The sequence below is a fragment of the Mustela erminea genome, chromosome 7 (assembly GCF_009829155.1).
Source record: "Mustela erminea isolate mMusErm1 chromosome 7, mMusErm1.Pri, whole genome shotgun sequence".
In the NCBI taxonomy this organism is placed as follows: domain Eukaryota; kingdom Metazoa; phylum Chordata; class Mammalia; order Carnivora; family Mustelidae; genus Mustela; species Mustela erminea.
Genome location: NC_045620.1, coordinates 46,508,818 through 46,523,481, shown reverse-complemented (window position 1 = coordinate 46,523,481; position 14,664 = coordinate 46,508,818). Strand labels below are relative to the sequence as shown.

Below are 14,664 nucleotides of genomic sequence, written 5' to 3'. Positions count from 1 at the left end.
CAGTGCTGATGCATTTACCTTGTGTCAGATTCCCTCCTATTAGGTATGGAGGGGTGGGAATGAGCACCTCCAGCGCAGGCAGTTCTCTAAGCAGAGAAAATACCTATGACCCCAATGCTCCCTACTCCTACCCCGGTCTTCTTTGGGGTGACATCATCTCAGAGGAAGCAAAGAGAAGCTCAGCCACTAGGCACTGAGAACATACAGATTATCAGATCATATCCTGGGGAAGAGAAAGAAAACAGGGTAGTTCATCCCTGTTTTGCTTGGGTTCATTAATATAAAAATATAATATAAAGGTCATGGCCTCTCTGTCCATTTTCTAGGTTCCAGACCTCTCCCTTAGGGCCGGGGGGGGCTCCGAGAGGTGGAAACTAAAGAGTCCCAGCGGCAGAGCGAGGACTGTCGTGAAGCCCAGTCTGGGGCTCTCCTGGGAAGTCAGACAGGTCAGGAAAACAGTAGGAATGAAGAGAAACGAAGTCATTTACTGTAAAAGACGCTAAAGAGAGAAGGGAGAAGGACCACAGGAAAGGAAGCACGGTGCTGCAACATGGGAAGGAGAAAGGGAAGCGGGAAGCCTGCAGGGAGAGAAATGAAGAGGACAAAAGGGAGGCAGGGGAGCAGGAAGAAGGAAAGTAATGTAGGATAGGAAGGAGGGAGGAAGCAAAGACAGAAAGGACACAAAGCAAAGAGAGGAAGGGAAGAGAGAGGGAGGATGCCGAACAGCCCTGGAGAGGTAGGAAAAGACGCTTGAGGCTGGCCGGGCGAGGGAGGCCACGTCGGAGCAAGGATCGGGACGAGGTTGCAACAGTCTAAAGCCAAAATTCAGATAAGCCTAAAAACTCTGGCCGGTGAAGGAAGTGTGGCCGCCGGGTCGGTGAACCAAGCGAGGCCTGGGGACCGACGGGGCGGGCCCCGACCGCGGGCAGGCTCCCGGCACCTCCTCGGCTTGTCCTGGCTCCCGCGCGCGCCACCGAGACTGCAACGCCGAGCTGTACGCCCCTCTCCGCCCGCCGGTCCGCCTCTTGCTTCGGGCTCGGGCTCGGGGTCCGGGAAGCGCTGCCCCTAGGAGGTCGAGGCCGGGATGGGCAGTCCGTGTAAACTACTCAGGCCATCCGGGGCCTTGCCGCTGGGGCTGGACGGCTTCCGATCGGCCGCTGCGGGAGGAAGCATAGGGGCGTCGGGTCACTGGCTGGCGCGGCTCAGAGTGAGAGACCCTGAGGCCTGGGACGTCGGCAAATACGGGTGACAGCGCGAGGATCCGGGGTTAACACTATAGGGGTTTGGAAGAAGGAAGCAGGGACCCGCGCTGTCCAAGGACCCCACGCGCCCAATGGCGCCCATCCTTCCGGATCCCCTTAAGGAAGCCACAAACGAGCACAGCCTTGGTCGCCTTGCAAACACTCCCTGACCGCAGTCCGAGTGTACTTGCTTTTGTCCCGCACCCTCTCAATAAAGGAGGTGATGGACGCACGGGTCCGTAAAGCAGCCAGGCCGGGGAGGTACTCAGATCCCAAACCCCCCACCACCACGCCCCTTCTCCCTCCGCCACCCAGACCCCAGCCGCGCGCTCGGGCTTGGGGAGCTGCCACTGTATCAGGTCCAGTGTCCCCCGAGCGGCTCGGGACGCTCGCGGTCGACAGGAGGTAACCCAGCGGGAAGCAGGTCACCAAAGCCACCCCTGATGGAGGGCCTGCGGCGGCCTGGATCCCTTCGACACGAGAGGCGGCCGCACTCAAAGTGGCTGGCCGACTTCGTTCTGCCCAGCGGCCCGGGAATCCAGCTGCTATCCCCACTACGGGCAAAGCACTCCCTGGGGCTTAAGGGCCTCCGGATTAAGTGACAGTGAATTTGCCAGATCAGACGGCATTCTGCACGTTGCTCTATTACTTAGGGTTTTGGGAAGGGACCCGAGTTTTGCCTCTGGAAACTAGCAAAGATTGCGCAACCTGTTTCTCCTTTCCCAGTCCCTGGCGGTTCGGCTCCTCCTGCAGGAAGCTCAAGTTGTTTATACCTAGAGGAGCCCATTTTCAGCTTTCTTCTTTTCCCCCCGCAAGTTATCCTTTAAAAGGGGGAGCTTCATTTTGGGATCGGGATAATTTTGTACTTTATCCCCCGGCAGCTGCCGGTGCACCAGTTCCAGGCGCAACTTGCAGTGACTGCGCGGGCGGAGCTGCGCCGGATATTCTTGTTTGAAGACGGACACAAGCACGCGCGCGCAAGAACATCTGGTTTCACAGAGGTTTTCACCGGGATCTAAAGACCTTTCCAGGGCAGAGTAACCACTCTGCTCTCCCCTTCCTCTCAGCTTTCTTTCCTAAACACCATTGTGGCTGCTCAGCCAACAAGGTCTTCTGACCCTTGCTTTGCACCCTGTACACTCGCTTCAAGGTGAGGACCTGCTTAGAAAACATCAGAGGAGAGGAGGTTTCTCAGCTATGGGCCGGCTGCCTCCGACACGAGGGAGAAAATGAACTAGTAGGAAAATAAAGGGGTAGAGGGGCAGAGATGGATTCCACCCCCCTCTACGGGGGCTACTCTAGCTGCTGCGTTTTTAGTTCCGTCCACACCAGCCCCTCGCCATAGGACCTTTCGTCCGCTCCTTTCCCACCCGCAGGGACCGGAGCTGCGTGAGTGGCTGTGTCTTGGGGGTCTTGGAGGCTTGAGCCCGCCGCGTTAGGCGCCCTGCCGGTTCATTTAATCTTAGGGGACAGGAATGATGACAAGGGTTTTCAAAATATTGGAACTGCGGTTGCAGGGCCACTGGGACCACGGTTGGGTCGGACAGAGACGGAGTCTGGGAAGTGGTCTTCAGAGGCAAGTCAAATGAAACTTGATTGGCTTCCGTGGGTCTCTCAGGCAAATGCCAACCTAGTGCTCTCTGGCAATCTACATTTTCAGGATCGATCCCTTAAAAACTAACCCTAAGCAGAAATAAGTGGAAGGAAGGAAGGAAGGAAGGAGTTGAGTTTAACAAGCATAAACATATTTTCTTTAAGGAAAATGCAATATCTTCTAGATTTGATATTCGAAACCTGTCTTTCCAAAACCTCTCTGGGAGGGATTTTAGAACCAGGAGGCTTTGATGGTTTCTGAAAACACTGTCAATTGTAAATACCGGTTGTCTTGCAGGAACCTCTGGTGGGGTCTGTCACCTGTCCAGAGGCTGGGAAGGACTGTGTGGAAATGGTCCTGCCCTGGCTACAAAAGAAAATAAATGAGTACTGGGATTCCAGAAATATCAGGTCCCTTCCAAATGTAGATGAAGTGGAACTTTCCTTTTCTTTCAGGCCCTGAGAATTAAAGTTTCCTTTCACAGATGGAAAATGTAAATCATGCTTTGTCGCCTATAAAATAGGTAGCCCAGCCTCGCTACCATTCACCAAGATAAAATTAACAAATAGCGGTGCATAATTTGACATTGGATTTGGCTTCCCTCAGGGTAAGACTTAATGTTCATTTGCACCTGATTTGGAGGATGCCCTGAAAAAGATGTAAAGATATTTACAATATTGCACATATGTTGTGTGTGTATGCTCTAGACAATCAAAAGTATTTGCTTGCTACTGAGCATGAATAATATTAAACTGCTCTCAGTAGAAAATTTTTGTTACTTGGGGTGTCTGGGTGGCTCACTTGTTAATCCCGGAATTCTGGGACCAAACTCCACAACTGGGCTCCCTGCTCAGCAGGAAGCCTTTTCCCCCTCTCCCACTCTCCCTGCTTGTGTTTCCTTTCTTGCTGTGTCTCTCTGCCAAATAAATCCATAAAATCTCAAAACAAAAACAAAAACAAAAACAAAAGGAAGAAAGAAAGAAAATTTTTGTTACGGAAAAAAAGTCAGTAAATGCTATTCCCACTATTCTTAAAAAGTGAACAATGAATGATAGCAAATTGTTTTATGGGATAAGTTTCTTTGAAGACAATTTAATGATTAGAAAAATTAAAGGCAGTGAGACTTACTACTTTGTAACTTTTCAAAGCTTGGGGGGAGCAGAGAAGGGGCAGGGGAGGGTCTTTGAGGTAAACTTTTCTGCCAGTGAGAATACAAATAGGCATGTAATTCTCGTGATTTTGATGTTTCTTTTCAAACACTAACACTTGCATGCCAGCTTGAGAAATTTATTCGATGATCATTTACCTAGATCTTTAAAGAACTGTGAGGGTCAGGAAATTAAGATATTAATTTAATAACTAAGGTAGCTAATTATTGCTGTGGATTTTGAAAATGGGTGGGGCGTTTCATAACAAGAAGCAAATATACTGGTAAAAGGGACATTAATGTGAGGGCCATCGAATGGCCCTGTATTTCTTTTTTTTTTTTTTTAAGATTTTATTGACTTATTTGAGAGAGAGAGTGAGAGAGATCATGAGCAGCAGGAAGGGTAGAGGGAGAAGCAGGCTCCCTGCTAGCCCGATTTGGGACTCTGTCCCAGGATCCTGGGATCATGACCTGAGCCAAAAGCTGATGCTTAACCGACTGAGCCACCAAGGCACCTAGGGCCGGTATTTCTGAAAGAAAGTATCTTCTAAAGAAAATCAGCCACCAACAGATTCCACCCCCGCCCCCACCGGGCCCCAATTCACTAGAATTAGTTTAGAATACTGAACTGTGTGGTTTTCCCTTTGGACTGCTACCTACATGTTATAATTTGTTTCTAATGTAGAGTCTGAAATGCCTCAGGACAAAGTGGCTCTGTTAGCAAATGATGGCGTTATTCTGAAGATAATGAGTCCCTTTTCTTAAGTCTTCTTCCTCCCTGAGATCAGCCCCGACGGGGGTGGGGGGGGGTCATTTCAAGTTGTGGATATACTTTTCTAATTCAAATGAACCTGCTTAGTTAAATTATTTGATTTGTGTAATGGAGAAGATTCCATTTCTATTCCTAATTCAGCAGATAACTTCCGTTCTTAAGGAAGCAGTTAGATTTGAGGCTAAGAACAAGACTCTGGCAAAAGCACGAGGAAGGATATATGCCTGGGACCCACTCCAGCACTCCGAGACCCTGAGCAAAAGCACTTCTACAGATGAAAAAGACCCCTCCCAATCTGTCCTGAAATGTAAAGCTTAAAGGAATGCTAATTCTCGGTTTTTGTAATTTATACCCCAATATGTTTATGTTCTAGGAAAAGCGGAAAAAAAAAATTCCCTCCACTTGACTGTTATTGATGGCATCTTAATGGCCTCTCTCTCTCTCTCTCTCTCACGCTCTCTCATCATGCTATTGCATCTTACTGAAACTACATGGAAATAAAGCTTTTTGCCTGGATGTCACGTAAAAGGAATCACCGCTCTGTACCCTGATTACCCAATGCCACCTGTCCCCTATGTCTGGCTTTGCTGGTGTGAGGAATATCAGGTAGTAAAGACCCTTTTGTAATCTAAAACATCCCTCTGCGCCACACTGCCCTCAAAGTTTATGCTCTGTCTCCTTCACGGCCAGGGCTGGGACCCCCTCAGGTGATACCTTCCTTGTCTGTAGGGTTGCAGAGGTTGCAAATTTCTGATGGGGAGAACCTAAATGCAGGAAGGTTTGAAATTAGCAAATCCAGCCCTCGATCACCAATGAGGAAAATGAGACTCAAGAGCAAGTGAGCTTTTCTCAAGTTGTAAGGAAAAAAAAAAAAATAGAATGCAGAGGGCAATGTAAGAAGGTGCCCCTCACATTGCTAACTATCAATTAAATACCTCCAATCTATTAGTGGACTTACCAGGGAGTGTTTTTATGGAGGGAGAAAAGGAAAGAGAACTTCCAGCTATGTTTCCCACAGAAAGAAGGACAAAAATCACACAGAGTTCAAGAGTCTAGACTTGGGGATACATGATTAAAATGCTCTCTCCATTCCCAAAGCGTTATGTTTAAGAAAATGAATCAAAGACCAGGGCCGGGAAGGGAAGGGGGAAACAAAACAGAGAGGCAGCGCATAGAAGAATCCAAGTGTAGTCCACCATAGAAGCAAAGCTCTACAAACCACGGAAAGGTGAGCCTGGATGGTGCTTCTGAATCCTTCTGCAGATGGAGAAACTGAGACCCAGAAAGGAGCAATAACTTGGTCAACGACCCAAAAAAAAGGTTCAAACCTGGGAGTCCTGTTCACCAACCTGACCCTCTTCTGAATTCTCTCTCTGTACAAGTCAGGAGAGACAGTCCTGGAGACTCTCTCAACTCTGCCTGCCTTTCTAGGAACAGAGCATACACCTGTTATGAATCCATCAGCTCCAAGAAGCTACAGGCTTAGGAAGTATTTATGGCTGAGACCCACTCCAGCATCCCAGCTCTCCCCTCTTCCTGTCCCTCTCTGTCTCTTTGACTCTCTCACCAAGTCCCACGCTTACACTCCTCCCTGACACCCCTCCCCCTTTCGAACTTTAGAGCCATTCATCCAATCCCCTCCCGGTCTGTGCCCCTCACCTTCCCGGCTGGGGTGCTTGAAGGTCATCGCTGCGGCCAGTTCCCCGCTGTGCACGGTGACGCCGGCGCCGGGGGGAGCCAGAGGAGGCGCCTGCGCTGGCGGCCACGGCGGGCCCGGGGCGAGGTAGCCGCCGGCAGGTGCGCTGTACACGCCGTGCTGGTTGGACGCCGGGTAGGCGCACGCCGGCAGGAAGCCGCCTACCGCAGAGAGGCCGGAGGCGGACTGTAGGGATCGAGAAAGACAGAGAAGACAGAGCATCAGCAGCAGGCAGTCCCGCACGAGCAATTACTGAGCTAGGGGATCCTCATTTCTCCCTGCAGTCCCCTCCATTATCCCCACCCGAGGCCTGGCCTCTCATTTTTCCCGCAAGGACTCTGGCAAAGTGATTTCCACGCAAATTGTTATAAATAATAGTAAGAGGTGAGGGGGATCATGGTGTTCTCCAACTGGGATTTAGAAGAAGGGAGTCCTCTCCCATCTGTGTTCCGGGTTCCATCTTTTTTTTGTTGTTGTTGTTAATAGAATTATCTTGGCGAAAAGCAAGGCAATCCCCTGGACAGCCAGCTTCTCCCAAACTAGTGCACTTGAGAAAAGGAGAAATAACGCAGCGCGGGCGCTCCCTGGCTGGGCAGCCAGACACACCAACACATTCCCTGGCCCCAGGGAGTTTTCTCTTCTCTTTCTCTCTCCCCCGCATCTGCCGACCCTCCCACTCCCCCAGTTAAAGACACCTCCTTCCCCTGCCTCTCAGTTACCTGAGTGTATTTAATGTCTGCCTCCAAGGCAGGCTTCTCAAGGCCATTCACTGCTGGAGTGGCCGGGAAGGCCGGGCGGTTCACGCTGGCCCAGTCTTCCATCTTGGGGGAGTAGGCGGCACCTTCGCTCCCAGCCAGGGCCCCTGAAGGGACACAGGATGGATTGGAAGGGGCATCTCAATCTGCGCTGGGCACACGCGCGGTTCTCTGGCCCAGACGTTTCCACACAAGCCTATAAGCGCTACGCTATTTGAGCAGGCGGCGGAGGGTCCTCAGGCACACCTGAGATACTCAAACACTCAGCGATCGGGGTGGAGGGGGAGCGGGGAACTGGGTTTCGCTTTCATTGCTAGCAGGGCAGAGGGAAGAAAGACCTGCTCTGCGCTCCTCCCAGCCTTCGACCCGCTTCCCGCGAAACAGTAAGTCTCCGGCAGTACATGTCCTATGGGGCCAGGGCTGGGTGCACTCAGCCAAAAGACATTTCTGCTGTGCAGAAATGGCGACCTGAAAGGTCTATGTTCAAATCCCCAGCAGGCTTGTGAGAACTACATGGGTTTCTCAGTTTCAACATGTATCTGGAAGGCTATGCAGAACTGCCCCCAGAGACATCCCAGGTCTCCCAAAAGAGGCAACAACCCAGACAACCGCCTGTGTCCCAAGCATATGTCTGCTCCTTGAGCACATGTGTCCACAGGTAACTGAGAGAAGACTCAAGATTTGAGTGAAGACCCGAAGAGGTCACCTCCCTGCCAACTGTTCACTGATCCCACCATGGGGAGCTCTGGCCCAGCAAGTGGCCCATGGTTTTTGAGCCACCCGGATAAACAAAACTATGCCCGGTCTCCGCCTTGGAGGAACACCCCACTACCACAGGAACTAAGTATTCTGTTTCCTTCAAGCTTGCCCTCCTCCGTCTTGGGATAAGGTGAGTTTTGCTTTTTAGGCACGTCCTGAATCTGCTCACCCAAGACTACACAATTCCCTGGCTCGTTCTTGGGAGCAAGGGACACTGTGAAGAGACAGGGGACTTGGTCCCAGCCGGCATAATTTCTTTCTGAGCCCCGAATCAATGCTCCCAAACCATCCACCCTCCCCCTTCACTCTTCCTACCCCTGCCAAGAAAGAGGAACGAGGGTGTGCTGGGTTAAAATTGAAGGCAAAGTGCAAATCCTTGTGACTTTTCACCCCAGGATGGCTGCAGCCCAGGGGCACTGACAAGGGAAATCCCAGCTCCAGGAGCTGCAGGGCTGCTGGGCCTGCTGGAGATACAGACCATTCGACAAGACCCGCCAGACAGCTCCCCAGTGCCTTTTGACTCAAAAGAGCCTTTGGGCCTGGGAGGAACAGAACCCTTTGGGAATGTTGAGGGAACCCAAAAGATGGAGATCGTAAGAAAGGGTCGCAGGATTGACTCTGTGGTTTGTTTGGCTAAGATCTGGTGATAGGGTTTTGCATACTTTTTGCAAGAATGAAAAAGCGCAATTTCAGGCCTCCGAATTTGTGGTCGGGGATTGCTCTTCCATTTGGGAAATATTTTCCATATTTGTCATAAAAAGTTCAAGATGTCCAAGGACTCCCACAGAAGGCCCAAGACCCTCAGTCTCCCTGGCCAGCCCTGAACCCTCCCTTGAGCCAAAACCGGTCAGAGGAGGATGGCATGCCCGCCCCCCCCCACCCAATCTCCAATTCGGCCCCTTCCAGGAACACTACAGACGGGCACCGAGACTGACCTGTTTGCTCCATAAATGTCCGAATGCCCAGGATGTTGCTGACCGAGTGTGCCGAGGGCCAGGAACGGGGTATGCTGACGTGGCCTGCTGTGCCCGGGACCCCGTGGTGGCTGGCCATCTTGGCGCCCGTAGGCGACACAGGGCTGGGGTAAGGATACTGGTAGATATGGTTGTAGGGCAGCGCCGGCTGCGGCGGCGGCTGTTTGCTCGCCTCGTAGGGCCCGGGCTGCGCCAGGCTGCCAATCTTATTGCGCAGGATTCGGCTGATGGAACTCACAGAGGGCACGTTGTACTTGTCGCAGACGCCGTCGGCCAGCAGCCGGTCGCGGATCTCCCAGGCAAAAATGCCAGGGTCGCCCTGCTTGTAGTCCCGGATGTGCTTGACCACGTTGGGGGTAGTGACGCGGGGTTTGCTGCCCCCGATGGCCCCGGGCAGAATGGAGCCTGTCTCGTTGTAGCGCGCCAGGATCTTGCTCACGCAGCCATGGGATACGCGAAGCTGCCGGCTGATGTCACAGGGTCGGATGCCCAGCTGCGCCAGCTCCACGATGCGCAAGCGGATGGCGTTGGGCAGGGGGCGGCCGTTGACAAACACGCCGCCCAGCTGGTTCACCTCGCCATACGTCTGCTCTGCGGACGCGCCGGACGAGAGTAAATAGGAGGGAGAGAAAACACCGGCGGGTTAGCCAAGAATAGTGGCCACACCAGGCGAGGGGCCGCACCAGGCGCGCCTTGGAAGGTGATGGGCGGGAGGGTCCTCAGAATCTCGCAGTGCGAGCAAACCGACCGGGTCCGGGCTGCAGGAGTGGACGCCCGCGTAGGCACTGCGGAGGGGGACGCCGCGTGCTTCAGCTCTGCTTGCCCTTTCTGGACTTTTGACGCATCTAAGTGGCACATCCCCTCCTGCGACACGCAAGCTTCCCCACCCCCAACCTCCCATGGCTTGGGGCGTGAGGAGAACGCGACTTGTCTGGCACCCGGGACCTGCTCTCCCGGGGAGAGCAGGCGAGAGGGAAGGAAGGCGCCAGGACCCAACCCGCCTCGTCTGCCCGCCCGCACCCCACTTGCCGCTCGCCCCTTACCCATAGCGCGCGGGCCAGCCAGCTGCCTGGCGCCGAGGCGACCGGGGCTGGGCCCGGCGCAGTCCGGGAGAGCTCGGGCGCCGCCGCCGCGGGAGAGGCATAGAGGGAGGGCTTGCGCGAGTCGAGAGCCGCGGCGGTCGGGCCGCGGGCTGGAAACGCGCCGTGCGCCGCCGCCGAGCGCGCAGCCGCCCTCCCCCGGGCCGGCCGCCGCCGCCGGGCGCTCCCAGGACACTCTCCACGCCCGCGACCCCAGGCCTAGAGTGAACTTCATCCGATTAGGAGAAATTCGTCTGACCGGGAGGCTGCAGCGTGCGGAGATCAATTTGACGTGTCCTCCACGTCAATCTCGGCAGTCACGCCGGAGACGCGCGAGTTGGCAGCTCATTGGTTCCCGTCACTGCACCCCGGCGCCCCCCTCTCGGGCCTGAAACTCTACCCCCTCCCCCTGCTCTCCTCCTCCCTCGGCCCTTCTTTGCATCCCATCCCCCCTACACACACACACACACACACACACACACACACACACACACAAGTGCTAACCCCAGCCGGACCTGGGATCTTCCACTCTTTTTGGCTCCCTTCAAAGCCGTTACACCTCCACTTTTGAGAATGATGAGGTAGTCGTTCCAAACTGATGAGTATTTATTGGTGCTACTCTTAGTACTAGTACTAGTTTTGGGTTTAGTTGTATTACTACTTCCAACGTTACCGCTAAGATATCAGAGGGTAAAAGTTGATCATAACAAGGTCCTTAGTGCATGGCTGCCTCTACCGCCTCTCCCCCCTGGCAGGGCATGGGGAGAGTGAGGTCAGTGCCTGAGCGCCCGGCAACGTACTGCAGGGTGCCTTTCGGGGAGAACTTTGCGGTTGAGCAGACTCCTCCGTGTCTCATTTCCAGATGACACCCCAAACCTGATCTCAGGGAAATCTTTACAATATTTAATTGCCACCCACACCACTGGTGTGATATCAGTGATATGAAAAAGACACATTCTAGCTTCTGTCTGTCTGCGGACAGGTCCACCCACCTGCACTCATTTCTGATACGTGGCACAGGATGCAAGTCGGGAAGTAATCGTGAATTGCTGCCCTCGGGAACAGGGATCCTTCTCTCCAGACCACAAGCTTGTCTTGGTGGCCTGGCCTGTAGGATGTCACATGTCATAGCTTTCCCTCTAGGCCTAAAGAACCATTCCTTTCTTCCAGGCCAAGAACCCCACATCCTTCCCTGCCCAGGCAAACTAGCCTCATCTTTCACCCAGCACCCTGGCTTCCAGGGGTCCTCGTTAAGTTACTAAATCGTCCTTTCACCCTTATATTTAAGGGGGAGGGCTTGCACAACCCTGAACTCTTTGGCCTTAGCATTACCTGTCAACTTTTCTCTATTCTAACTGCATCAACACCTGGTTCTGGACTTCCCAGTCTGTGTCACCAACCATGGCAATCCCAGAGGGAGTTATATAGTGGGGTCCAAGAGATAGCAGGTGAAGAGGGAGAAGGCTCCCAATTTTGCACCAAACTGACAAAAAGAGGCTGGGACCTGGGAGTTCTGAGCTTGGGGTCAGTGAGTGCCAAGGGCATTGATAGAACTGGCAGGAGCAGGAAGGGGCACCTAGGAAGATGCGTTCACTTCTCAAGATTCCCAGCTCTCCTCAGGAAACAGGAAGATTCCCCTGTCCTCTGTCCCCATCCCCAGAAATTCTAGAGCTTGGGATCTGGTGGAGAGCTGCATACTGAGCCTGAGCAGCCACACTGCAGGAGCCACACGTGGACGCAACCAGCAAAGCCGAGGGAGCAGCAGTGATCCTCTTGCCTCCGCAACCCAACCAAAGAGCATCCAGCAGCTCCTACTCAACCTGTTGAAATGTGTCAATTAGGAGAGCCTGAGCCATATACCCTGGGCTCTCCAGATAGAGAGCGAGGGACACGGGCAAGAATTATCCCTGGAAAAAGAAAACCCAGGTTCAAAAAAGGTGAGGATGCTCCCCTCCTGCTGCATGGAAAGCATAGTGCAGTCTTGGGCTCTGGGAGAAGAGGACAGTCAGCACTCTGGCAGGAGGTGGGTAGGGTGGAACTATTTGGAAGATTAAGCCTGTTCAAGACCGTGCAGAGTCGAGTTACTGAAGGGAGGGGGAAGGGGGCGGTTTGGATTAAGGTGGGTGCACAGAGAGAGAAGCTCAGGCGGAGAACTGAGCAAACACAGCATGTGGAGTATCCAGAGGCCCCACGCCATATCTGGAGCACAGCACCCCCCCCCCGCCGCCCCCGCCTTAGTTCTCTCAGGGAGTTTGAAACCTGTATCCTCCCACCTAGATTTTCATTGCCTGGATTTCAAGTCGGTTGCTGGAAACCAAAAACATTGGTTTCTAGACCTGAGAACTACAGCATCCATAACCCAGTGCACCCCAAAGACCAGGTGAAGCAGCTAAAGCCATTTTTTTTCTTATGTAGGAGAGAAGACAACATGCACGCTCAGAGACGAGCAAATAAAGTCAGAGGTGGCACAGTGAGAGCTGGTTCACAAGTGCCCCATCAGGGAAACATCACCCCACCTCTGCTAGTAGAGCGCGGAAGCTGGCAAGGATGTGCAAATAGGTGAAGTCCAGGAGAGCATCTTCTGCTCATTGCTCTGGGCTAAGGCCGTTGGGGCTGGGAGGAATGGTTGGAAGTTTGGGCCCGGGAGTTCTTCATGGTGCCGGAGTCCGCCGGCCCTCAGTTCTCATTCCATATCTCCCTCTCACCCCACCCCTCCAGGAGCCAGCTGCTTGCTGCTGGGACCACACAACGCTAGCCACAGCCTGCTCACAGCCTGGCCCCTGAAAAAGCTTACAGTTTGTCGCCCCCTGTCGGCCTTCGGCTGGACTCTGCAGGTTCCCGCGGTGGCTGGGCTGGGGGCGAGGTAGTCCAAAGGTGGGGTTGTCGAAGAAAAGGAAGGAAAGCCAACGTCTCTTCCACTTCTCTTGGATGCAGCATGGTTCCCTGCACGACCAAAGGGACGCCAGCATGGTCAGCGCTGAGCCCACAGAGGTAAAAGAAAAAAAAAATCTCAGTTCCATGTGTCTGTTTGCCGGGCTGGGTTTGTCTTGGTTGTTTGGAGCGCCCCGGGCGCACGCAGCCTGCAGCCAAGTGAAGAACGGTTCCCAGGGCGCGGGAGCTGCCGAGCTAAGGGTGCGTGCAGGGACCTGTGATTTGACGGGTCCAGCTAGGGCTGGACGTCCTGAGGGCCGAAGGACGGATTCAAGGGTTCCCGAACGGCCTCGGGAACTGACCCAGAAGGCAGAGAAAGGAGAGGCCAACTCTGTGCCAAAATCGTGAATTAAAGTGAGGCAGGAGGAGAGTGCCTGCCACCCCCCCCCCAAACCCTCCCGCTCCGCCCTGGGGGCTTGGAAGCTGGCGGAGGCAGGAAGGGTCGTTCAGGGTCCTGCTTGGAGTGACGGTCACGCCTACTTTATGTTTCCTGCGTCGCTTTAATTTTTGGTGGGACTTTCTCAGGAAGCCATTTGGATGCAAACGAAACGTGCCAGTCGCAATAGGCCACGGTGTTCCCGGGAGCCGTGTATTTCGTAGTCTTCGGAAGAAACCTAAACACGCCTATGAAAGCCCGATTCGGGTCCTGCTGGGCTGAAGAAGCAACCTTGGCTTGCTTTTCGGTTCTGCCAGAAAGGACCCGAGGAAGGGAAACACAGGAAGCATCCCAGGAGGGCCCTGGGCAGAGCCTGGGCCTAACGACCAACCGCGGTAGCCAGCAGCCTCCCGCCGGGAACGCAGGATCAGCGCAGGCTCGGAGTGAGCAGGGTCAGAATCCTGGGTCTTCCTTCCGACAGCCGCACCTCCGGCCTGAGAAGCCCCCAGTTGCTCCCGCCTGTGCCCTGGTTCAGCCCAGCCCCCGAGTTTTTCCTCTATGATTTTAAGAACTCTGTCAAACTGGATCTCTTAATTTTATTTTTCAGAAAAGTAGCACGGACTATAAATGTACTTTAATGCACCAGGTTATATTGTGCTCCCCCCCCCCAAAGATTTGCAAAGTCGATCCCACCCATCACACTTAAAAAATACTAATGGTAAGAAGATATTTGGGAGGAAGCGCTGACCCCGAAGAGGGAATTGCAAACCCTCCGCGAACGTTTGAACAGCAAACAAGCTCGTCGGAACCGGGAACGTGAGATGAAGGCAATGAAATGCCTTTCCGAGTGTCCGCTGTAGTGGGAGGGGGCAGGGGAACGAGAGGAAGGAGGATTCAACGCCGAATTGGCTCCTTTGCGGGTGGTCCCCCGCCGAGTGCTGGGCTGGTGCGACCTCCTCTCCAAGTAGACTCACAGGGAAGTGCGGTGAGGGAGTTGCGCCCTGCACCTGCCGCTCGACTTTAGAATACACACTGCAAAACCAAACGACGGGTGTTGAAAATGGTGCCAGTTAGCTTTAAAATAAGAGCCCCAAGAAGAAGCAATACCGTCTTCGACCCGGGTCCCGCCGCTAGTTTCAACTCGGCCTGCTGGTCACCAAGGTGGGCTTGAAGTTCTTTGCCAAGCCTCGCATTTTATTTGCTATCCTGGAAATGTTTATTATCGAAAGCGGGTCAAGTCGGCAGTGGGGGCGGGGTGGGGGCGGATAGCGAGTCATGTCTGACTGCACGGGCTGCTGTTGGAAATGCAAGAGGAGAGAAAAAAAATTTTTTTGTCACTT

At 53.6% G+C, this 14,664-nt stretch overlaps 1 protein-coding gene across 1 annotated transcript; it reads right to left on the bottom strand.

The window, feature by feature from the left end:
• Positions 1–654: 654 nt before the first annotated feature.
• PAX1 (paired box 1) lies at positions 655–10,312 on the bottom strand. The gene is made up of 5 exons (XM_032351565.1): positions 9,982–10,312; positions 8,900–9,529; positions 7,170–7,312; positions 6,414–6,636; positions 655–1,157 (listed from the first exon to the last, which is right to left on the bottom strand). Exons 1-5 carry the CDS (start codon positions 10,250–10,252, stop codon positions 1,066–1,068), a joined length of 1,359 nt encoding a protein of 452 aa, XP_032207456.1. The 5' UTR covers positions 10,253–10,312; the 3' UTR covers positions 655–1,065.
• Positions 10,313–14,664: the final 4,352 nt, after the last annotated feature.